Source organism: Rhinatrema bivittatum, chromosome 9, assembly GCF_901001135.1.
Source record: "Rhinatrema bivittatum chromosome 9, aRhiBiv1.1, whole genome shotgun sequence".
NCBI lineage: Eukaryota > Metazoa > Chordata > Amphibia > Gymnophiona > Rhinatrematidae > Rhinatrema > Rhinatrema bivittatum.
In genome coordinates, this window is record NC_042623.1 from 53,390,255 (window position 1) to 53,416,030 (window position 25,776).

Sequence of the window (25,776 nt, forward strand, 5' to 3'; positions counted from 1 at the left end):
GAGAGAGAGAGCACCTTACTATAGTGCCTATGCCCTACATAGGTATTTGAATCCCTATGGGAGGGCTACCTACTAACTCGGGGTGGGGATTAGGTATGAGCGTCGGGGATTGGGGGCCACTTTCGCATTCCACATGAGACCTACGGACAGAACAGTGGTCTCTAGTGCAGATTTGCTGGCCGTCGGAGTGAGGACGCTCACTCCAAGAAGTGGTTTGGGCAACGTTCTCTCTACCTAGCTTGATGGACACTCTACCTGGGCAACAACATGCTAGGTGGAGAGAATGTTGGCCAAATCTCCTCTTGGAGTGAGCGTCCTCCTTTTCCTCGTTTGCACCGTGTCGCCTAATTTAAATACTGGATCGCTCGCACCGGCGAGGGGCCGGTGCGCACGCCGGGAGAGCGGGCGTTAGTCTGCTCTCCCACGGACTTTACTGGATCGGGCTGATAGCTGGTTAGTTCCTGGCAACTAGCTGGCCTTTCTCACTTCATTTTCCTTGTAGTTTTTTTGTTTTTAGTGGGGTAGTTCAGATCTCACCCCTTTTATGATTAGTGTCCCATATATCTTCTGCAGCAGCATTCTGAAATCCCAAGGCTTGTATTTATTTTATTTATTTATTTAATAACTTTTATATACCGACGAACGTTGGGAACATCTCGTCGGTTTACATAGAACAGAACTTAGCAACAGGCTTTACAATTATTGCATAATTACATAAGGAACATTAAGAACATACAAATAACAGATTAGATTATACAAGTAGAAATTAGCAAAGTGGGATACGTGTATCTTTCCCTCCTCGTATGGTTCAAGTTCTATGTTTAACAATTTTTATTGGCACTCCTAAATTAACATCATCCTGCGAAGCTCTTTTAAGTTTATTTTTCTAGATTGACTGCCATTTTAATTGTTGGGTATTATGTCATCTGTCTGTTTTGGACATTTTTTTTTTTTTAAATATTTTTTATGAGTTTTTAATTGTTGGATGTTATTCTGTTCATCAGCTGTTTTGAAACATTTAATAGTATAGTTTTACAATTATTTCTGTGTGGGATTCTATAGCAGCTTGGCTTATTCTGTTTTCCTAATAGGAAGGGTATTAGTGTTTAGGGCCTGGTTTAATATTTGTAGTGTTACCTTTTCATAGATAGGGTTGTTACTGTTGGAGTGCATGCCATAATGCAGGTGTAACTTTGTGGAGATTAGTTTGTGTGCATTATAGATGTGAATCGTGTGCCAGATCGTCTTAACGATCAGATTCGGCTGGGGGGGGGGGGGGGGGGGGGGAATCTGATCGTTAAGACGATCTGGCACACGATTCACATCTCCTATTATAGTAATAGGCCAGATCCTGGGACTATGTTAGGTGCTCTATTATAATAATAGGCCAGGGGCTGATGAGTAAAGTGGCCATCCAGTGCTCCTACCATGTGACAGGGGCCGGCCAATGGCACGGATACCCTGTCACATGGAAAGGGCAAAGGGGCATCGGCGCCATATTTTTTTTTTTTAGAACAGCTGATGCCGAGAAATCTCTCCCCGAGGCCCCCCTGGATCTCTCCTCTCCCCGAGGCCCCCCTGGATCTCTCCCCGAGGCCCCCCTGGATCTCTCCTCTCCCCGAGGACCCCCTGGACCACCAGGTAATTTTAAAAGGTTTGGGGGGGGGGGTCGATTTAAAGGGTCGGGTGTTTTTTGTTTTTTTTAGCGGCGCGGGCCTCCCTAGCGATGTGAATTGGATCGGGAGGGTCGGGAGGGTGGGGGGTTGATTTAAAGGGTCGGGTGGGTTTTTTTTTTTATCGGGCCATCGGCGCCATTTTAATTAGTGGCAGCCAAAATGGCGCCGATGGCCCGAGAGCGGGAGATCGCGCCGGGGACCCCCCCCCCCCCACTGGACCACCAGGTAACTTAACATTTTGGGGGGGTTCGGGAGGGTAAGGAATTGGTTTTAAAGGGTCGGGGTGGGTTTAGGGCTTGTGTTGGTGTGCCGGTTTTCCCGCCCTCCCCCAAATAATTCCCGTGCCCTATTTAACGATACAATACAAATGCCCCTGACGATAAATCGGGGGCATTTGTATTGTATCGTGCACTCTAACGATTTTGGACGATTTTAAAATTATCTGACGATAATTTTAATCGTTCAAAAACGATTCACATCCCTAGTGTGCATTATTGCAGATCCTGGGACTATGTTAGGTGCTCTATTTGTTTCCATTTCTCCAGGTTTGCACTGCATGCAGAGTGGCTTTTTTTGGTTTTTCATTCCAGTTTCTGTCTCCATATTTATAATTTGTGGTATTTCTGTCCTTGGTGAAGGTCGGCTTTATGTGTGTGACCAAAGTGAGGTATTTTACTAGCATGTGGGCATTTTATCAATCTTATTTGTTGTGTTTTCTCATTAGGATATGCATTAGTGGTAAATTAAGTACATAAGAACATGCCATACTGGGTCAGACCAAGGGTCCATCAAGCCCAGCATTCTGTCTCCAATAGTGGCCAATCCAGGCCATAAGAACCTGGCAAGTACCCAAAAACTAAGTCTATCCCATGTTACTGCTGCTAGTAATAACAGTGGCTATTTTCTAAGTCAACTTAATTAATAGCAGGTAATGGACTTCTCCTCCAAGAACTCCAATCACTTTTTAAACCCAGCTGTACTAACTGCACTAACCACATCCCCTGGCAACAAATTCCAGAGTTTAATTGTGAGTTGAGTGAAAAAGAACTTTCTCCGATTAGTTTTAATTGTGCCACATGCCAACTTCATGGAGTGCCCCCTAGTCCTTCTATTACCAGAAAGACCTCTCATGATTTTAAACACCTCTATCATATCTCACCTCAGGCTATTTTGCCTGGTAGTAAAGGGAGTTTGTTTTGCTTTTACTGAAATGTCACCAGAACTAGAATATCTTTTTTGTATGGTGAGTTGTATGGGTAATGACCTAGTTCTGTTTTGACCCATTGTTGGGGGTTGAGGGGGTTCCCGTGGATGCAGAGTGTATGTTTACATATAGCCCTGTGATGGTCATATGTTCAGTGTGTCATGCATGTGAAAACCATCTGTCAGGTGTGTCCTGGCTGAAAAAGGTTTGAGAACCACTGTTCTAGAATATTGTATAATATTTGCATTGCTGCCATGTCATCGATAAGGCTGCTGCTGTATGAGTCCAGAGATAGTGCAGGTATGGTATGGCAAGGTTCTCTAGAATTTTTGTTTGGCAGTGGAGGATTTGCAATTGCTGAGATATGTGTCTGTAGAAGAGGAGGAAAACTGGTGAGTGTGCATGTAATGTAGGTGAGAGTCTGGGAAGTGAATGAAAGGAATAAGTGAGTATAAGTGTATGTTTGTGAGAATGAGCATATATATGTGAGAAAGCGTATGAGAGTGAATATGCAAGCGTGTTAATGTGTGTGTGTATGTGAGAAAATTTGTGTGCATACCAATGTTCCCTCTAACGACTGGGTCGCTGTGATCATAAAACTGATGGGCTTTTTGCATCAAAGAAAGTAGCGCTCACAGGGTAATGAAACAAAAAATGTTTGCACACAGCAACCCAATCCTTAGAGGGAACATTGGCAGGCAGGGAATTTCTGGCTCCTGGGGCTGAAGGCCGGAGCAGGCAGGGACTCTCCCTCTCCCATCCCCCAGGCTCGGCTCAGACGCAATCCCCGGGCTGGGTGGTTGCCATGGTTCCCAGGGTCACATGCGTGCTGTGGCTTCCCTCTGGCTGGGAAGCGGCGGCCGCGAGCGGGAGATGCTTCACTCCCCATCCCCAGTGCCATCCTCGCTCCGCACCGAGGAGACGGCGGGAGGGGGGGGGGGGGGAGGGGAGCGTCACCTCTTAAGAGAGTGAAGCGGGCGAGTCCAGAAGCCACCCCGAGCGGGAGCCGGGCGGCTGGAGCCGGGAGCGTGATGAGGCTCGCGGTCCTGCACTGACCGTGCGGGAGAGACGGCGGCGGTATTCGCGGTCCCCCTCCCCTCCCCAGCAGCATCTTCGGCGGGGGACGGAGGGGGGGGCGGCACCCTCCGATCCGGTCCTGCGCCGCGGAGCTCGTTTCGGTGCGGACAGGGGAGCCCCCCGCGCCGGCGCCCGCCCCGGGAGATGAGTATAGAAATCCCCGCAGGGCTGACCGAGCTGCTGCAGAGCTTTACCGTGGAGGTGCTGCGGAGCCAGCCCGGGGACCTGCTGGAGTTCGCCCTGCAGTACTTCACCCGCTTGAAGGAGACGCAGAGCAGGGGGGCCGCCTTCGGCCATGACGGCGACCTGGCGTTCAGGGCTTCCAGAGGGGTCAACTTCGCGGACGAGCCCATGCAGACCGATTCGGAAAACGGGGAGGACGAGGAAGAGGAGGAATTCATCGGTAAGGGCGCTGCGCTCGGATCGGGTCTGGGCTGCTGATGCACGTTGCTATTTTCCCCACTGGAATCAGTTGCAGTTTATATATATATATATATATTTTTTTTTAGAAGTCCAAAAATTCCAATGATCCAGATTTGGAAGCGGGTCAACAAAAGTACCAACCACTTTTTTTTTTAATAGAAAAAGAATAATTTAAGGAAGTCCTTTTATGTTTTGAGGCGCGTGTGGCTTTAGGGAAGCTCCTTCACCCCCACCCAACCGTAAAGAAGCCTTCAAAGATCGGTGGAAGGAAGCCTTTTATTAGCTTGCACCCAACTCTCCCAGATTGGCGATTTGAATTTTACACCAATTATGAGATGCCTAACAGGGATATTCTGTGGGTTTTTTTTTTTTCCTACATCATAAGGGATTCCTCCCTGCTGGGGCTGTAGGCTCACTTATGAAACGACTTCCCCCCCCGTACCGTGTGCACGGGGGCTGGCTTGGACTTAACCATCTTTTAATGAGGGAAACAGTATGAAAAATGTAAGTTGTAATGGGAAAAAAAAAAGATTCGGACTGAAGTCTTTTTTTTTTTTTTAAGCTGCAGGCGTCATTCATGCGGATCGACCGAGGTGTCTGGAATCGGTGACCTCTTTATGCAGTTTTCTGAATGAGTGCAGGGATGTTGGTGCGAAAGGAAAAGGCAACATAGTCTTTGGGGAGGAGGCATGCGTGCGTTGCCTGCAAGGGTTGGAGCAGAACGGCAGCAGGCGCTGTGTCTCAGGTGACAAAATCCTGGGTTGCCCTTACGTGCCATGGCAGACGGGAGAAACCTCCTTTTCTGGCATGGATTTCTTTATTAAACGGATCTGTGGAACCGGGCATGCCCAGTGTTTCGTGCGTGGGCTATTGCAGCAGATTTTTAGTTATACTAGGTCTGATGATTGATGGTGTGTGTAGGGTGATCTGCAGGTTATGTACAGAAGTGCATTTGGAAATCGGGCATATATATATTTTTTTGTAGCGGGTTCTACATAGTAATGACAGCAGCTAAGCAATTTGCTTATGGTAGTAACTTGCAGGGTAGACTTGATGGACCATTTGGTCTTTATCTGCTGTCATTACTATATGTTATTAAGCAGAACACACTATAAGAAAAAAAATGATCTGCCCGATTTCCAAATGCATTTCTGCACCAAAGCCATCAACTACTAGGCGCATTTTTAGTACAGTTTACTAGCAGTTTTTTTTTTTTAGTTGTTGGCCATTTCCATGAACGCTGATTGTGATGTGTTTTAGTATTTTAGTTTCTCCTCTGTGTGCTTCCTTTTTTTTTTTTTTGTCTTGTATTCACTTTGACAGAGGTATTTGAGACCATGGGCCTTTTTTAAAGGATACCAGTCAGATCCAGGTTTGCGGGGGTTACCTTGGGATTATTCTCATTCACTTAGAAACTCGATAAACCCACTGCATCTGGATGAAGAGTGAAAGCATAGGCCTTTTTTTTTGCCACAAGAAATGACTTTAGATCAGGGCCATCCTTGGTGAGGAGGGAAAACTAATAGGGGGCATCGCCATGGTAGCCCCATCTCCAACAATTTCGTGTCAGCTTGGAGGTGGATCCATGCACTTCAGCCTTGCAGGGCTCTGCAGCGGTTGATGCGTCCTGGGGCCGGCGCCCTCCTAAGGTCAGCCCTGCTGTATACCATCGTGCTGCACTGGAGGGCTTTACAAGGACTGGTGGCATGTATCATGTTACATAGCTGCGTCTGGGTATTTCCTGCTGCATCAAGCTATTTTATAAGCTAAGGAGAAGTAACCTTTCCAGCCTTCTTTGACCTTACTAGTGTAGTCCTGTCCTTTTGTGTCATGGATGACTGCAGTGCACACATCCATTTCATTGATCGTAATGCGCTTTCCTGTGACCACGCTAGGCGCATGGCATTGACCCACACAGCTGATTTCTGATAATAATATGGGGCGGGGTTCAGTTACATTCGACCTTGCCTGTTCAAAGCTAAAGGCTGGTTTGGAAGGACATGAAGTCATTCAAGGAGGTGGGCAGGTCGTTTCAGATTTGTTTTAAAAAAAAAATACAGGTCACCTTGTTCACAGATTGCAAATTCCTTTTGCATAATTTTCTTATCCACATTGAATAGATTTCACCTGATAGAATATTTTAATGTGATTATTCAATATGCCCATTGTAAACCAAAGAGAAAAGATGAATTCCTTAAGGCCAACTTTCGGGACGCGATGATGGTTGCGGGGCTCAGCCCGGCAAGCGTTGCTGAACGCTGAATGCACGACGGCGATGGGTAATAAACACTGATAATAAATCAGCAGCTAAGTTCAGCGTCGCCCCGTTCGGTTAGTGACCTTTCTGGAGCAGGTTTGCGGCTCGTCCAATAATACAATGGCGGTGCAGGAGATTTTTTGAGGAAGGTTGGGGGTGATCCGCTGATCGTCGGAAAGTTCTTTTGCTCGAAGCCCCGCGCCCTCGCCGGCGGTCCTGCGCCCGGGGTTGGGGGAGCGCGCGCGCGCGCGCGCGCGTGGTTAATAAAGGTCGGTGACGCCGGATTGGCTGCCGCAAATTTCCCTGCTAGTTTTTTGAACCCTGCTGTAATTGATTACGTCATCCCGCAGACTGAGAGAGAAAAAAAATCAAAACAACCCCCTCCCCTCTCTCTCTCTCTCTCTCTCTCTCCCCCCCCCCCCCAAGCTGTTATTTAAAAGCAGAGCAAGAATGGTGATGCGGGAGAATTAAACGGGAGCAGTCAGCACTGTGCCCTTGAACAATGTCTGTCAAATTTGGATCGTACAACAACGTCAAAAAGCCCGTGCATTTAACCAGCGGTAAGTGGATCGCTGGGCTTTATTTACTTCTCCCTGTGCAGCCTTCCTTGCAGGTCGGGTCTTGTGATGGGCAACCCTAAAGATAAAAGATTTTCTTATTTCCTCAACTTGGCTTTTTTTTTTTTTGTACGCAGCCCCCGGAATGGCATTGGGTATCATAATGCAAGAGGGAGACGGAATTGTTACGGACTGTAGGGCACCGCTCAGATATTTAGTTTTGCGTTATTCATTTATACAATGGTTTGCTGTGAAACACCTTGTCCTCTGACAGAAACACTTTCGATCACCCACAAGAAGAATATTTGAAGCCTCTGCCCCTCTTCACGACACACACCTTATTTTTTTCTTGATTCTGTGCTTGTGTTTTGGGGTCTTCTGCAGTGTTAGATGCATTGGACAGTGAATGATTAAAAGATCTCGGCAGGCAAAAATACTCTGGGAAGGAACTGCAGGTGCCGGGCTTACCGTAAATGCCTAGTGGTCAGGTTTCATGGTGCCGCGGTTCAGTTTTCTGACTGTGCTTTGAATTTCACATATTTACAGTCCCTTTATAATGGCTTCTTATTTTCTCTTTATTATTATTTTTTCATTGCTGAATGTATGAAAAATAAAATGACTTCTAGGCTGGGGTTTCAAAGTAGAGATCATACCATCACTACTACATAACAGGCTCTAATCAAAGTCTGCAATGAGCTTATTTTTATTTTTTTTGCTTCTGTCTAAATAGCTGCTGTCTAATTGCAATAAAACAACTTTAAAATATTGCAAGGCTGTTGGTTTTAAATGGTACTAAAATGGTACTAAAACAGAAGATACAATCCTTGTTCTTTGTTGGACTCTGGGTTTGGTGTCCTGATAGAGCAAGAAGGGGATGCTGAAAGGGTGAACTTGCAGGAGAACAGTCTGCTGCACTTTTAGGAGTCTTCCTTGTGATAACAGAATACTCAACACCACAGTATAATTGCCATTCTCAACCAGCTGGTTTTAGGGTAGACATCAAAGAGTCTTGAAAAGGTTATATTCACTCACTATTTGACAATATTTGTGGGCAGGATGGTTGAAGGCAGCTATTCCGTAAACTGACACAATGAACAACCATATCACACTTTGCAGTCCTGGAGTATTGCCAAATGTGTTCAAAAAGTTACTTTTTCAATAGTAGGGAAATTCAGATAACAGGTATTTTGGTCAGAGAACATGTGGTTGAGAAAAATGAGAAAGAAAGCTCCAAGAAATGAGATCTTATAATTCTTTTGCAAAAGTATAGTTTGAATTGAGTAAATTGATATTTAAATGATTTATTGGTTTTATTACACATTTTATTCTGTTTGGAACTTTTCTTTACCGAAGATTACACGCAAGCTAGACAGTTTGGTGACTTCAAGAGAGGGATGTGCCCCCACTCCTCATGCACCCCCCCCCCCCAGCCTTCTTTGATAAATCAGGGGCAAAAAACTGGTTCTTCCACCACATATCATCTCTGACAGCTGAAGTCAATGCTCCTGTCAAAGATGTTCCCCGTGCTACCACAGCATGCACCCCCCCTGGCTGTGGTCCTGACTGTTAGGCAGCTCCAGAATTGTACAGGTTATTTTCATCCATCAGAAAAAGGTACCCATCTCTTTTGTTGGTCCTTTAAAAATGAATCACAACTTAAAAATGCTCCCGTTTTCTACAGGATTCTGCACTACACTCAGTTTTATGGTAATTTTTATATTTGCTGTACTCCGTATATATAATCTTGCAAGCAAGAGCTGACTGTTGATTTACTGGGTGCACACAGTGCTAGAGAATTATTTTGTTCCCAAATTGAATCGGTCGTCAGTGACAGAGAGAGCTGCGGCTAACCTGGAGATGATTTGATATTTACTCCACTCCTGAAGGGACTCTCACTCTGCAGGACAGTAGCCTGAGAGGCACCATACTGACCAGCAATCATCAGCATCAGAAAATGTTTATTTTTTTTGTCTCACAAATAAGATTGAAGTAGTGCTTTTTTTTGTTTACTTATGGAGTGGGATGAGTTGTGTATGTATTATTTGTTTCTGAGGGACCCTGAGGATAAAATAAAGGAAGATAGTAAGGGGAAAAAAAGCATACTTCTTAAAATACATAAGCATGCTCTATTTATGTCATAACAATTATAGAATATATAAAACATCCATTATATATTACTCCAATTTATTATGGGCAGCTGTTTCATTATTTGCAAAGCATACTTTGCTTCAAAAGTGATGTTCATGTTAAGGTTAAATCTGCAGATAAAAGCTGACTGTTTTGGGGTTGGTTTTTTTTTTTTTTTGCTTTTCATCTAAAGGAGGTCCCAGGTGTCTGTTGCCAGCTGTCTGAGCAGCAGTTGGCTGGAAGGAGAACTTTGCATTGCTCTTACTGAAACAAGAATGTCCTTTGTTTTTGCCCAGGTTGTTTCGTTTTTTGGAGCTGTAGCACTATAGAAGTGTTGGGGGTTGGGTGAAACTTTTATTGTTATTATTGTTGGTGTTGTGCTCGATGGGCTTTGGCACGCTCTGTACCCTGAAGCCCTGGCAGGAGGATGTGTTGGGTGAGTCAGTTACATTTGCCATCCATTGTTTCTTCCTGAGGTGTTTGAATGGGAGTCCTGCTTTATTTTATTTATTGTTTATTCACAGATTTCTATTCCGCCTATTAAGCAGCAGTGCTGTCTAGAATGGGCGTAATGTTAGCCTGCTTATTTTTGGGCTCTTTTGCCTCTTCTTTTGATCTTGCCCTCATGCTCCCTTAGTGTTTTTTCCCTCTAATATAATTTATTTCTAATGTTCTCAGATTTCTAGCTGCATGTTTTATTTTGTCTAGGTATTTATCAGTCTGGTGATTGCTGGAGGTCTGATAAGGATCTGCACCCCAGTTTGCCTAGGACCACCTCAGAAATGTAATAACATCCAGGTTGAAAAAGGGAAATCATTATGATTTTATCTTTTTGGCTGCCAGTTGCCTTTCGTTTCTGCTGCCGTTGGCATTTTAATGAAACTCATGGTGCTGACTAACCATAGAATTTATCATTCCGCTATAACTATAGCGGAATGATGAGCCGCGGCCAGAGAAGGGGTGAGGATGGGGGTGATAGTGTGCAGCCGGCCGCATGGCGGCGGTGCATGTTCGCCCGCTGCAGTTGCAGCCGTGCCGTGCCGCACACTATCGCCCCCATGGCACCACTGGCAATAATGTCGGCGATAATGTGTAAAACATTATCGTCCACAGTGGAACAGGCATAAACATTTTTCTTACCCTGCCCAAACCCCGCCCCTTTCATTCATTTAAATGTTAAAGTCACGATGCAGTTGTTATCATGTGCTTTAGGGTGTTATCGCACGCGATAACGGCCCATTGCGATTTGAAAAAATGACCCCTTAATGATTAAGTATGGGAGGGATTTATCAAAGTTTTGCTGAATTTAAAAAATAATGAAACTATCCACCTATTCAAATTTCTTGTACAAAACTTGAGCAATTTTGTTTGTACCGGAACTGAAATTCAGTAAGCGACTTCCCCCTTCCCTCTCACTTTCTGTAGAAAAACTACCGAACTCCTTGAAAATGATACAAAACAGCCCCCTGAATTCCTCTCAACATCTCGCTTTATTGTAATAGTAGTAGTATTTTTTTTGCTTGGTTTTTTTTTTTTTTTTGGGATGTTCCAAAAATACATGGGTGACAGTTTTATTGTTCCCCTTGGCTAATAACAACCCATGTCAGCCAGCCCTTGTGCCGTAAATGTTCCATGTCAGTAAGTGAGTGGTGTGACTGGACAGGCATGAACCCAGACTGGGAGCAGGTTAGGTATCTGGAGAGAGAGTGAGAGAAAAACCAGGGCCCTAGACCTACGAAGTGCGCTGGACGTGGGACCTCACGCACTCAGACGTAGCCAGCCAGCTGCTCTTTAAAACATTTACCTCAAGACGTTTCTTGGGTATAAAACAGAGCAGAAAGGTAAAATCTAAACACACGGTTTGTGTTTCAGGATCTAAATATCCAAGCCAAGGACACGCACCCACATTCATTCCGGAAACTGGACTTTTTGTTTATTGATTTTTCACCATGAGCTGACATTATTTGATTTACTTACAGTAGATATTCCAAGTTAAAACAGGTCATAGTGTTTTGAAAAATGACTAAAAAATTGCATAAGAAAGGCAGCCCTATAAACCTTACATAGACAAACAGTTGAATTGGCACAGGTTTTCAACTTTTATTTTAAAGCAGAAGCTAAACATTTGTTTTTTAAATATAACCCAAAGACTCAAAACCGTGCCTGTAACAAAATGCTTTCTTGTTTTGTCTTTAGGAACAGATGACTCTAGACAGGGATGTTACTATATTTCAAGGGGAACTTTCCATAATGATGCCCGATATTTATATAAACCGTAACAGTTTGTCACAATCTGAGAACACCTTGAGATTCTCCTGATACTCAGTTCATTCTCTAAGGGATTTTTTTTCCTTTTGCACCCTTGCAGATTGTGGAACGAGTCACCCATTTGCAATATAGGGGGACGCCACCCAACTGTCCTCGTTCCTCAGTGCGTGAGCAGTCATAGCTTGTCCCTGGCTTAATTTGGGGGGGGATGGATGGCCCGGAATGCAATCCTGGCACTTCTTCTTTTCAGGCTCGAGAGGCAGAGCTGTCAGGGTGTTCTGCTCCGGTCCCTCCCTCCCAGGCCTGGCCGAGTTCCACCCCTTTTTTTGTGCCCATTGCCGAGGGCTTAACTTCTGGCAGAACCACCTTTTTTTCTGGGACCTGAGAAAGTGGAGCAGAGCCAGCAGAGTTTATATCAGTTCTGGCTCCCCTGCGAAAAGTTGCCAGTGGTTGCGTGGATCATTTATGGCCCACCCCCTCCCCAGGCCTCGGAGGAAGCAGAGCAGGACAGAGCGCGTTGGGACTCCCTATGAAGCCACATGGCTTTGATTTTTCTTCAGTTTCTCAGCACAATTGAGGCTGTGAGGGAGACCCAAGGTCAGAAAGACAGGGGGTGAATGACTGTCGGCCCCAGCGCTTCGGCCACTGCTGGTTGCGTTGGCTTCCTGCCTTTTATGCTGTCATTAGGCCCTGCCACCCCTGCTGCTGGTGACCACATAGGTGAGGGCAAAAAAAGGCCAAGAGAGAGAATGAGGGGATGTTGGGTGGGGGAAGGAGGGAAGGAGAATAAGTGAAGGGATTGGAGAGTGGGGAAGGAGAGTGAGTGAGGAAGTGTAGTGGGCATGAGGGGATCAGAGGGAGAGGAGGGCGGATGAGTGATGAGATGTGGGAGGGCAAAAGAGTGAGTGAAGGGCTTGGACGGACTGTGGGTTGTGTGGGGAGAGGGGGAAAAGTGAGTGAGGGGATCAAAGGTGCTGTGGAGCGTGAGTGAGGGGATTGGAGGGACTATGAGATGTAAGTGAGATGTTCAGAGTGGGGGGCAAGTCTGTAAGTGAAGTGATCAGAGGGGGTGGAGAAGGAGAGTGAAGGAGGGGGGGATAGGATTGGGTGTGGTAGGGGAGAGGGATAGAGGAGAGTAGGTGAGGAAAGCATGTGGCATTGCTCCCTTCATTTCACCCAAAGCAGGCCATGCTTTTGAATTCCAGGCCACACACCCCTGCCAGGAAGACTGAGGACAGCAGACAGCGCACACCACTTTGCTCCCACCCACCCCCAGGCAGACGTGAGTCAGCTGATTCGGGTTTGAAATGGATGCCTGTACCTTACTGGCTGAGGAGGAGAGTTGCTGGAGAGGATAATTTTCCAGGAGGAGGAAGGGCTCAAGGACTACCAGGGATAGGAGGTTAGACTTAGGGGCTTTAGGACTACGGGGGGGGGGGAGAGACAAGGACCACTTGGGAATTTATGGGGGGAGAGCTGGGGATAGAGGATCAGGATTGCCAGGGCAGAGAGGGGTGGGGGGTTAGAGTCCCATTCTCTCTGTCCAGATTCTCCTCCCTACCCCAGTGATCCTGCATCCCCACCCCCCAGCCGTCCTTGGCCTACCAGTGCTCATCGAGCATGTGAAGAGAATGAAGGGTATGTGCTATGTGAGAGAGTCCTGCCCCTTTGCACAGGTCACACTTGGCTCTGGCCCCACTATCTCATCCCCTCCACAGTTCCTCTTCCTTGAGTATCTAGGACATTGGGCCGTGGGTTCTCAAAAAAATGTATCTTGAGTTAAAATCAGAAATTCAATGTGATTATCATGAGCTAGAAATTTAGGAAATTCCTTTCTACCCTTTTTTATTGTCAGTTAGAGTGTACGAGCACCTTTACTTACTTTCTTTCACTTTTGAAAACATGATGGGCCGTATGCATCAAAACTCTGAAACATCCCAGTGGATTGATGCAGATTAAATGATAAAACTGTTGAATGAAATGATCAATAATTGTGATCATTTGGGTCACGTTCCTCTTGCTGGCAAAGTGAAAAAGTTGCAATAATTTCTCTCATGTTGGAATTTAAGATTCAGAATTTGGTAGGAAAATTTATGTTCACTTCATCAATCTTCCATACCATGTCCGAGAAGCAGGCCAGCAGCTTCAAGTTGTGTACTAAGTACAAACACAGGATGTCCATCACTGATCATCATGAGGTTTGCTAAAAGTATCTAAAACAGGGACACATAATGGTTTGGGCCAAGAAGGTCAAGTTTCCTGCCAGTTTATAACAAAAGTCCAGCTCATCAAAGCTGGCATCAGAAGACTGTGGAGCCACACTGATTGCTGTGACCAGGCCTTGGGAAAGAGACCCTCATTGAATGTGTCAAAAGAAATGTCATTCCTCTTATTTGAAATCCACAAAGAGAAAATGGAGTGAATGCTGCACTTCAAGTATACATTAATGGACGAAAGGGGAAGCGCAGCAAATTTTAATGAGTCCCAGAACAACTTCAACGTTGTAAATTTTTCAACACTTTATTAGCAGCAACTCCATTGCTTAAAGAGACATAATATTAAAACAGGACCCCCGACACGGACCCGTGTTTCGCCAAACGCGGCTGCATCGGGAGGGACGTATTTAAAGCGGGATTCAAATGCTGTAACAGAGAAACATTATTTAAAATAGGGGAGACTCAAAACAATGGATCCATACAATGAATTCACACATTGCAAAAGGACATTTAAACACGATATCCTCAAATTAAACAATAATTGAATAATTTGAATCCCGCTTTAAATACATCCCTCCCGATGCAGCCGCGTTTGGCGAAACACGGGTCCGTGTCGGGGGCCCTGTTTTAATATTATGTCTCTTTAAGCAATGGAGTTGCTGCTAATAAAGTGTTGAAAAATTTACAACGTTGAAGTTGTTCTGGGACTCATTAAAATTTGCTGCGCTTCCCCTTTCGTCCATTCCTCTTATTTGAACCATGACAAGGAATTTGTGTGCTCAAGTGCGAAACCAGAGAAGAGTCAACCTCAAGTAGAGGTGCTGAAGCATCAACATGCACAGCCCTGAGAGTAAGGAGATGGAGGATGTTCCACACTATCCAAAGCAACCACTTCTGGAGTTAAATTCTGCCTCCTAGACACAGCCAATGCTGCATCAGTCTACAAAGGTGTAGTCCAGAGTCTTCAACATTGACCTCTAGAGAGCAGAGGATGATGACTCCTTCCTTAAGAGGCCAACCCTGGTGTTCTAATCGGCACCTTTTGAGGGAGTGTTGGATAGGAGAATTGCCAAAGTGTTCGTAGAAGCAACTGAGAAACTGGAGGCTAGTATTATTTAGGGGTGTTGAGTGGGCTGAGGATATTGAGATATGATTGGATGGGCTATTTTAATATTAAATGGATATTTTGTTAACTGGTTTATGGCTTAGCCTCCCTAGTGAAAACAGGCTTGGTTTAATTTTTTTCCATTTTGATGTATTGATGTTTTTGATGTATAAATTGTTTTATATTAATATATTTTACTGATCTATTTTTTGATGTATTAGATTTATGTATTAATGTAAACCATTTTGATCTTGATTTGGAATGACGTTATATAACATTTTTAAATAAAATAAATACATTATATATTGATGTGTTATTGTACTATTTCTTTCTTTGTAAACTGCTTTGAGTTGTACTTTGGTGCAAAGAAGGCGGTTTAAAAATAGAAATTAACATAACATAACAAGTAGAAGTAGCACATTCAATATAGGTCATGGGCTTTTTCCTGAAACTATCATTGTAAACTAACTCACCAGGAGTCACCGAGGTGATGTATAATGTTGTTATAAACTGCTGTACACTCTTCCAAAGTGGAACCGACTTTGTTAAATAATGTTTTTCTTTTTTCTGTTGAATTTTCAGGGCTTATTCAGGCACTGCACTCTCTGTAATCCTCTAACCTCTTGCTGTGCCATAGCAGGGTGCTTTTCATGGAGTCTTAGACATCCAGTCAGGGTCCACTAGAGTATAGGAGAGATACAAGGGGAGGTACAAAACAGTTCCCAATGCTTGTTAACCTTGAAAATATGAAGGGCAGTTACTTAGTTTCAAGAAACTTATTTTTACCTGTGAAGAGTGATAACTTGTATGTTTCAGGTCCTAGCAGCACCAAATTTTCAGGATGTGTCAGGGGGTCCAAGGGGATCCTGACAGGTATTTTGTTTTTAATTCAGATTCATGCCAGGATGCTTATGCATGCATGTATGCATCCCAGAAACTAGATGTCACAGTTCTGAGTAGAACTTCTTGCTAATAACTGAATTCTTTGAATGTTGTGACTTCTTTTATTAGACAGATGTGAGAACAATCCCAAGATGTTGATATTTATTTATTTATTTATTTATTTATTCTTTTTCTATACCGACATTCTTGACCCATCATATCATATCAGTTTACATCAAACACATGAGAAGTATTTTGAACAGGGGATGACAACTTGGTTGGTAACAGGGTATTAACATTTTTCCAAACCATTTAGAGCATTATGAACCGCTTTCAAAATCAGGACTCATATTCAGTTTTGAACCTCTTTCAAAATCAGGTCTCATATTCAATTTTGAACCTCATATTCATTATGAACCGCTTTCAAAATCAGGTCTCATATTCAATTTTGTATAAAACCGAATCACTCTAGTTTTGTCTAGCATCAATATGGCTACTAGAATTTAGCACTACAGAATGGATGATCTAACTGGTCCTGAGCCTGGTGTGGGTGACCCAGGAGTATGCCATGTGCTCCCTACTAGCCATTCACCCCATGGTGCGACCATACCTTGAGTATTGTGTGCAGTTCTGGTCACAACATCTCAAAAAAGACATAGCAGAATTGGAAAAGGTACAGAGAAGGGTGACCAAAATGATAAAGGGGATGGAATGATTTCCCTATGAGGAAAGGCTAAAGAGGTTAGAACTCTTCAGCTTGGAGAAGAGACGACTGAGGGGAGATATGATAGAGATTTATAAAATAATGAGTGGAGTGGAACAGGTAAATATGAATCGGTTGTTTACTCTTTCAAAATGTACAAAGACTAGGGGATATTCAGTGAAGTTACTAGGTGATACATTTAAGACAAATAGAAGAAAATATATTTTTTACTCAACTTATAACTCTGGAATTTGTTGCCAGAGGATGTGGTGAAAATTGTTAGTGTAGCTGGGTTTAAAAAAGGTTTAGACAAGTAAGTCCATAACCCATTATTAAGGTGGAGTTGCAGAAATCCACTTCTTATCCCTGGGATAAGCAGCTTGGAATTTCTCTACGCCTTGGGATCCTATCAGGTTCTTGTGACCTGGCTTGGCCACTGTTGGAAACAGGATCCTGGGCTTGATGGACCTTTGGTCTGACCCAGTATTGCAAGTCTCATGTTCTTATGTTGAAACCTTGTCAGCAAGCTTCTCATGGATTTCGGGCATCATGCTGGAGCCTATCAGGAGTGCTAGAGAGGTATAAGTGGTCTTGAAGAGGATAAAAAATAACAGTCAAGAATAGGAACTTTACATTGCAGCTTGTTGCTGAACTTGAGTTGTCAGCTTTAATGTTGCATTTTCTGACAATCTAAGGCATTTTAGTTTTATGGCATTTATTGAGTTAAAACTATGGTTAAAGACTCTGATTTGGTTTTGTGGTCGATCCAGTGATTTTGTCTGAGCTTTTTAGTAGAACATGAAGCGAAAAGGGTTTGCACCCAGTGTTCTACAGAAATATGTCACTCACACTTGTATACTAGTCTAGCATTGTGAAGTGAATGTTATTGATTGATTGCTTAGCACATACTGCTTGACAGCAGAATTCAAAGCTTACAGAATGGAGAGGCTTCTACAATCCTATTTCTCTTATCGTTGTTGTTGTTTTTCTTAAACAGTAGCCATCTTTTGCCCTCATGTTTTGCAAAGTCAAAGGCCTGTGATGCTGATCGCAGGGCAAGAGTTGACCACAGCCACCAAGTTTTGCTATCAAATGTTATCAGCAGGGGAGGACACTGAATGGAGGCAAACAACTGATCCCCAGTTCTCTTACTAACTACATTAGTATTAATGCAATTATGGAATGATCTCTAAAAAAACAAAACTGTAAAAACCCCAAAAGCATGGAAAGTTTTGGCAAAGTTAAATTAGGAACAGAAAACTTCAATGAAGGTAAAGACTGTTAAATGATGACATCAGTGGCAGCTCATGTGTAGCATGATGATGCAATCTCACCATCAAAACTAAAGAGACTATGAAGATAATGTTGACAGGGTATGATGGAGGGGAGGAGTCTAGAGAGGGTGGGGGTGACAGAGGAGGAAGGGTGAAGTGAGATTCTGGGTGGTTAAGATAGGGAGAGGACACATAGAGGGGGGAGTAATGATGATACTGCTTGTTGCATTACCTAGTTTTTGACCCACCAACATCTACTGCACATCAAACCCTATAAAAGTAGTCTAGGGATGTGTTATCTGTTGTGCCATTCGTAAATAGCAATGACCAAGAGCATAACAAACTTAATTATAGCCAGGTACTTGACTAGAAAGATAGTCATACTATCAATGAACTCTGGTGCTTAACTTTCATTTTTATGGTTTCTTTAAGTGGTTTTATGTCATTGAGCTCTGAACTTCTCTTGTTATCACTGATAGATAATATCAGAAGGGGTTTGGATAATGGTCACCAATTTCTGCTTGTTTCACTGGATATTTCCTCAGATTTTGATACCATCGATCATGACATTCCCCAATATCAACTTTGAGAATGTGGTATCTCAGGGAATGTCCTAATTTGGTTCTCAGCATATCTTAGTAACCTTTCACAACAGGTTAAATTTTGTAATGATTTTTCACAATGGCAAATGTTAAAATCTGGTGTTCCACAAGCTTCTGCTTTGTCAGCAGTATTATTCAATATCTGTTTAGCACCAATTACTAAACGTCTAGCTAGTGTTTGTGATGGGTATAAAATTTATGCTGATGACATACAACTCTCCATTCGGTTACATCCAGCTTGGAGCGAAACTCTGGAACATCTTCAATTTGTATTTCCTCTAGTATTCAATGGCTACACCAAAATAAACTCTTACTTAATATGTCCAAAACAGAGTTCTTATTGATTCAGAGACCACATTCTACTCCTCTGCTGAATTCTATTTTGATTGACAGCTCAAAGTTTTCAATTAAAACTCCCATCAAAAGCTTAGGGATCTTGATTGACTCCTCTCTTTCTTTCCAGCCCCAAATTAAATCTGTAATCAAATCAGGGTTTTTTTATGTTACGTGTGTTAGCAGGATTAAGACATCTTCTGCATAATCATGATTTTCGTACAATTGTTCAAGCATTGATCTTTCCTCTTATTGATTACTGTGACGGTCTATATTTGAGTCTTTCGTTAAAATCCTTACATCCATTACACCTGTTGCTGAATTCTGCTGTGCGACTGATTACTGAGACTAAGCGACATGAATATATTATCCCGGTACTTAACAGTTTGCGCTGGTTGCCAATACAACAGTGAATTGTCTATAAGATCGGAATGACAGAATGTCTGATTGCATAAAAAAGTTTAGACTCCTCCTAAAAATTTTTTTGTTAAAACAGGCATTTGATGAAGAACTCTGCTGTTGACCTTCCTGCATAATATGGTGATGAGATATTGTGATTCTTTTATGTTTTTAATGTTTTTTTATATGTATTTATTATTAATATTTTATCTTTTTTGTACATCACTTAGGCCACTCGTGTTAAACGATAAATAAATCTTAATAAATGAAAATGAAATTGGAACCCAATGATGGAATATCAAAAGCAGAGAGACAAAACAATGATCACAAATAGTGATTACAGTTTTAGCCCTACCATGTACTCCAGATAACTTTTATTAGGTTGTGATTATACAAACTTGTTAAACTGAGAAAAAATACATAGTCCCCAATTGTTTCTAGGATTTTCTATTTTATTGAATTCATATAACTGCAGTCGGCAGTTTTGAGCCAAATAAACCCAGCTGATGAGCTAAATTAGAGTTGATAGTGAATGATCACAATCCCTGATCCAGATTATTTTGTCCGTCTCTAAACAAAGGATTTATTTATTTTTTTAATTTTTGGACTGGCAGGTTCCTCCTGCTATTTTGAGCCTTCTGTCACAACTATCTGGGGTTTTCCCCCTATTTGTATATTCCCCTCCCAACTCAGTCCAGCAAAGGTCCTTGGTGTTCTGGTACACCACAGCTCTCACTGGCACCGAGTTAATGTGGACCCGGAGTCTGACCACCAGGTGCTGCCACTGTGTAACGACTGGGACTCCCTCCCTCCCTCCCCCTGGGGCTCCTGCAGTATCCCATGCTCTGATCAACCCTGGGAGCAGACTCCCGGCTAAGAAATCAGACCCAGGTCTTCTGTGTAGCAATGGCCACTTGAGCCACTGGGCTGGCCTAAAAGCTTTAATTTAATTTAATTTAGTCATTTCTTAATTTCTTTCCTAAAACTTTGTCCAAAGTGATTAAAATTACTAGCCAAAATATAAAAAAGTGTGTCATAAAACATAATCCTATAAAAATCAACATAAAATATACAAACATACTAACATAACATAACATATACTACCATTAAAATATATAATCAGAATATACATCATCTACATGAATATCTGAAACCTAATATCCATTAAGCAATGCCCAACAGCACTAATCTTCCATTGTGCATAAGAAATAGATAAAAGTAGATAGATTTTAGATATTTTGGATTTTAGATTTTAACATCCATAAAATAATGCACATTGTCAATACTAAACCTTCCTTTTTACACAAAAAGCAGGCCAGGTAGTAGCCAAAGTTAACATTTTACTACTAATATTTGTTAAGTTTTCATTCACTTGTTAAGTTTTCATTCACGCATATCCAGCATAGCTCCCTGCTTCAACGGCAGGGGAGAAGAAAACCTGATACTTCACGCATATCCAGCATAGCTCTCTGCTTCAACGGCAGGGGAGAAGAAAAACTGATACTTCACGCATATCCAGCATAGCTCTCTGCTTCAACGGCAGGGGAGAAGAAAAACTGATACTTCACGCATATCCAGCATAGCTCTCTGCTTCAACGGCAGGGGAGAAGAAAAACTGATACTTCACGCATATCCAGCTTAGCTCCCTGCTTCAACGGCAGGGGAGAAGAAAACCTGATACTTCACGCATATCCAGCATAGCTCTCTGCTTCAACGGCAGGGGAGAAGAAAAACTGATACTTCACGCATATCCAGCATAGCTCTCTGCTTCAACGGCAGGGGAGAAGAAAAACTGATACTTCACGCATATCCAGCATAGCTCTCTGCTTCAACAGCAGGGGAGAAGAAAAAAGGATTCGCACTCACAAAGCGGGGAGTAGCTGGCTTGTTACGGCGGTTACTACCCCAAACCAAATAAGCCTGATACTTCACTTTCAATGCATATCCTGCTTCAACGGCAGGGGAGAAGAAAAACTGATACTTCACGCATATCCAGCATAGCTCTCTGCTTCAATGGCAGGGGAGAAGAAAAACTGATACTACAAGCATATCCAGCATAGCTCCCTGCTTCAACAGCAGGGGAGAAGAAAAACAACCAATAAGGGCTGAATAACACAGTCTGGGTAAAACAAATAAGCATGGGTGTAGCTTGCTTATTGCGGCGGTTACTTCCCCTACTACCCATAACTAATCAAGCTTGATATTTCACTTGGTTGCAGCTCCATCACTGCTCTCTACATTAATGGTGGGGGTGGAAGGGAAATAGAACCAAAGAGCTAAGAGAAACAGATAAGTATGAGAAAAAAATGTGAAGCTTGCTGGGCAGACTGGATGGGCCGTTTGGTCTTCTTCTGCCGTCATTTCTATGTTTCTATGTTTCTATATTCAGTAGTGACAGTCTTGAAAAACTACCACTTCCATGTTGCAAAGAAAGTGCCTGGATATTTCACAGGCCTGTAAGTAAACCCTATATTTATTTATTTGATGAAAGCCCTATATTTATTTATTTGTTTAAAATGTGCTCAAGGGCTGACTTTGGAATGTTTTAGGTTAAAATTAAACAGACTTATCAATGTATGGTGTACAGTGATGATGACTGGGAGAGTTTTTTTCTCAGGTAGATAGTAAACTCTGCTTTTATACTAGCAAGAGTAGTTTTCACACCGAGAGAAGCTACCTGAGTGACAAAAAAGTGTGTGTGTTTGAATGCATGTGCGTAGACAGACAGAAACTGAGAGGACAGAATAAGCAAAGCACCTCAGAATTTATTTTTATATGGTTTTTCAGAATTTGTAATTTAAGAGTGTGTAGTACAGTTGCTGCTAGTTGACCACACCCAGGCCCCTTTTGTGTTTTGGGATCATGTGTTTTTGTGTTTTTTTAACTCCAGTCTTTGAGTCTTCTGAAATTGAAGTCCTAGATGTCAAATTAATTTGTGGCCCACAATGCTGCACATGTCTAGTAGCACTATAGAATTGGTAAGTAGTAGTAGTAGTAGTAGTAGTGGTCAAAGGTCAAAATTTTCCATGTCTGGCTAACACTCTAAGCAGATCTGTTCATCCATTTGACCAGCAAAACATCTCCAATCTATTTATTTATTGATTATTGAATTTATTAATTTCATTCCAGCAAGATCCCAATGCAACTGGCAAACATATAGAAAAACAAATAAACCAATCAGTCAATAAAAATATATCTAACATAAAATATTAACTAGTACAGTCAAACCAGTCCCATCTTTATAAAAACAAACTGCATATTACCCCACCCACTGGACCACCATATTAACAAAAAGCTTGAGTAAATAACTATGATTTCAATAGTTTGCAAAATTGGGCTAGAGCATCAACAGATCTAATCTCCAAAGGAAGATCATTCCACAATATAGGAGCCGCTACTGAAACGATTCTGGTTCTAGTTCTTTCCAGCCTCACTTCCCAGACCCTTGGTACACAAAGGAGGCCCCACTAAAAGGAGCGTAACGACCTAGCGAGAGCATAGCGAACAAGCCCTTGATCTTATGGCCTATCTTGTATACTCCACAACTTCCCACAATCTTTAATTAAGATGAATTGCTCCATAAAACAAACTTTTAATAGGCTTCTTGCTACTGCTGCTTCTCTGGTGGTCTCTTTCCTAAAGGCAGCGGTTCAATTCAGTTTAAAGGAGGTTACTTTCAAATAAGTATAAAGATGAAAGACAATGAGTGGTGATAGAAAATAAACTGGTGAAGTGTGATGTCATTACTGCTTAATAATACACTCCACTCTGTTGAATACAATGTAAAAATAAATACTCTCCACTCTGATAAATAAAACCATGCAGTGCTTTTTTTCTGGGAAAAAGGGTGCTGTTATTCCTATGCAGGGCCTTCCTTGGGGGTAGGATGGGAAGGGGCAACCGCCCAGGGTCCCACCCCCTACATCTGGCTGCAGAGCCTATGGAATGACAGCATTGCAAATATTACACCCAACCCTAGAACACCAATACACCACCTATTTTGGAAAACAGAACAAGTCGGACCAATACAGAACACACCACTGAAATTAAAGGCTAGCAGAATACCTCACCTTGTTCACAGAGTCAGAACATGGATCAAACCTCACCAAATACAGAATAAGTGACCACAAATTATAGATAGAAATTTACTGACAAAAACGGAACTGGAAATCCCAAGAGGCCAGACTCTACATGCAGCGCAATACTGGAGACATAGAAGCAGAAGTGCGTTTCCTGTACTGTGCAAAATACAAAGATAGCAGACATGCTGCACATTCACGTTCCTAAAGTTGACATATTTCAATCACAAAACCAAAAGAAAAAGGCTTTTTTCCCCTACCTTTGTTGTTGACATTTTGGACCCTAATATAACACCACCCCCCTCCCCCCTTCACAACAACGATAGGTGCTCAGCAGCTCCAGCATAAGATCTCCCTTCCCCCACATTGAAATTGATGATGATGGGGCTTGGTGGTCCCAACATAAGATCCCTCCCCTCCCCCCACACACACACAAAAGAAATATGATGGGGGCTCAGGGACCCTATGGAGTACATTTAAAAAAAAAAGCGTGAGCGTGTACTTTGGTTTGCGCACCAGGCGCAAAGAAATGTACGCTGGATTTCAATAGATACGCGCGTAGCCGTAGCCCCCGGACTGGCACCACAACCCCCCGGAACGCCCCGAACATTGCGCCGCTCCCCGACACGTCCCCCTAGCAAAGCCCCGGGACTTACGCGCGTCCCGGGGCTTGCGAGCACCACCAAGCCTATGCAAAATAGGCTCGGCACAAGCAGGGTTTTTTTTTAAGGGTTACGTGCGTAACTTATGCGCTTAACCCTTTTAAAATCCGCCCCTATCCTAACATTTCCCACCCTCCTCACAGTACTTTGCCCTCTCCGTTCCCCCCATCAAGGTCCTCTCTGTCTCTGACCTCCCACCTCCCAGCAGGCAGGCTGAATCCCCTCTTTCTTTCTCCAGGGGCCTAGCTTCAGTCTTCTCTCTCCCATTTCCCTACCCAGACCGCAAACTCTCTTCCCCAAGAAGAGAGGATACAGGGCAGTGGCATCTGACACGCGTTTTTTTGAGGGACCATAGGACAATTCAAGCAGGTGGAGGAAAAGGTGTTGGTACTCAGAACCAGCATGAACCTGCTGAAAAAGCCCTGAAAAAAATGATAAACAACTCTACTCCACTTTATATTGCAAGACACCCCCTACATCAACAGAGATGCCCACTAACTCCAACTCATCAGGGCTATCTGACTGTCTTCTCTGAGCACATTGTGATTTGTAATTCCATATTTTACATTTAAAAAAGCAGAACCACAAATCTCAGAACATGGAGCGAAGGTAATTAAAAAATAGAGGGTTCGCTGAAGTGTGCCTTTTGACTTGGAGTTTGTTGGCAGCTTTAATGTTCTGCTTGCTGGTTTTAACCTTCAAGTACGAGGGCGGAATACTGTTTTATCCCTGCAGCAAAGCTGTCCTTGAAGTGATGGCTTCATGGAAACTGTTGTTAATATTTGTAAAAGAAGGCCAACCCGGTGACTCAACTGAGGACCTGAGTTGGACTCGCAAGTCAGGTCTTCTATCGCTCAGTCCGGCCAGGCTGAGGATGCTGAGGAGGGAGCGTTCACAGCCCCTGGGGGAGACGGAGTCCCAGCCAAAGTGCAACGTTGACGCTCACCAAGAGGATTTAGGGCCCATGCTCGCAGGGTTCCTGGAAGAGCTCAGGTGCATGGGCTGCTGAGTGAGGATTCTTGCTGCAAAGACTGGGATAGGCGATTTGGGTTTGTGTGGGAGGGGGAGGGGGAGGGGGGAGGATATTAAAATAAGGAAAAAAATCCATGGGTTGTTCTGAACGAAGGCTCATGGTACCAGATCCCAGCCCTGGCTCCAGAAGGAAATTGCCAGGTCCAAGAGAAAAAAAAAGTATAAAAGAGTATAAGCTGCTTTCAGCTTACAACCGGCCTTGAGAGAGTGAAAGGCAATCTGCATTGGGAGTTCTCAAGAGCCAATGTCATTGACTTGTCTTACAGCAGCAGCATAAGCTCGATTCTTCAAAATATCGACTAGACTGCCTCTTAGCTCTGTTCCTTCAGTTTTTTGCTCTCATTCCTAGGTGGCTTTATGGCTTTTTAAAATTTCCTTCATTTTCACACTCTTTTAATTCAAGGTTGTCCACCTTTTTTTATGATCGCACTTCCTATATTCTTACTTCACAGTGCAAGAAGGTTCTTAGGAAAGCCAACATAGGAGTCCTTTGATTTACTTCGATTCATAATGATGGGAGCAACTAAGCAGCAGAAGACTGCCAACCTTAAGGCATTAAATCAAAAAATCGGCCGAAGAAAGGAGCTAAAGACTTTGTTTCTTTTAACTACTGACTGAATTACCACTTTAATATAAGAAAAAAGATCCAGGGATTCACTTGTTACTAGCTGACGTTTGAGATGTCTTTTACCGAATCAACAAAAGCGTTTCTCTTAACTGTAGCTTGGCTTTAGAGTGTCTCAAAGGTCCCTCATTCAGCTCTCTGTGTAAAGAAGGTATCTTTAGGGTCCATGCTCAGCAGGGCGCCGTACGGCAGAAGTACGTGTGCACGTTGGAGCCCACCCAGGACCCAGCCAATTTTTCAAGGCAAGGTACCTGCGGTGCGCACTTGAATGATGG

At 43.2% G+C, this 25,776-nt stretch overlaps 1 protein-coding gene across 2 annotated transcripts in view; it reads left to right on the forward strand.

Annotated features, from left to right (window-relative positions):
- Positions 1-3,721: 3,721 nt before the first annotated feature.
- Positions 3,722-25,776, forward strand: part of PRKAR2B (protein kinase cAMP-dependent type II regulatory subunit beta) — a 214,636-nt gene continuing 192,581 nt past the window's right edge. For both annotated transcript variants that reach the window (XM_029616276.1, XM_029616277.1), the window contains exon 1: positions 3,722-4,360. In XM_029616276.1, coding sequence (XP_029472136.1) covers positions 4,102-4,360 — 259 coding nt within the window. In that variant the 5' untranslated portion in view covers positions 3,722-4,101. The remainder of the gene's footprint in view (positions 4,361-25,776) is intronic.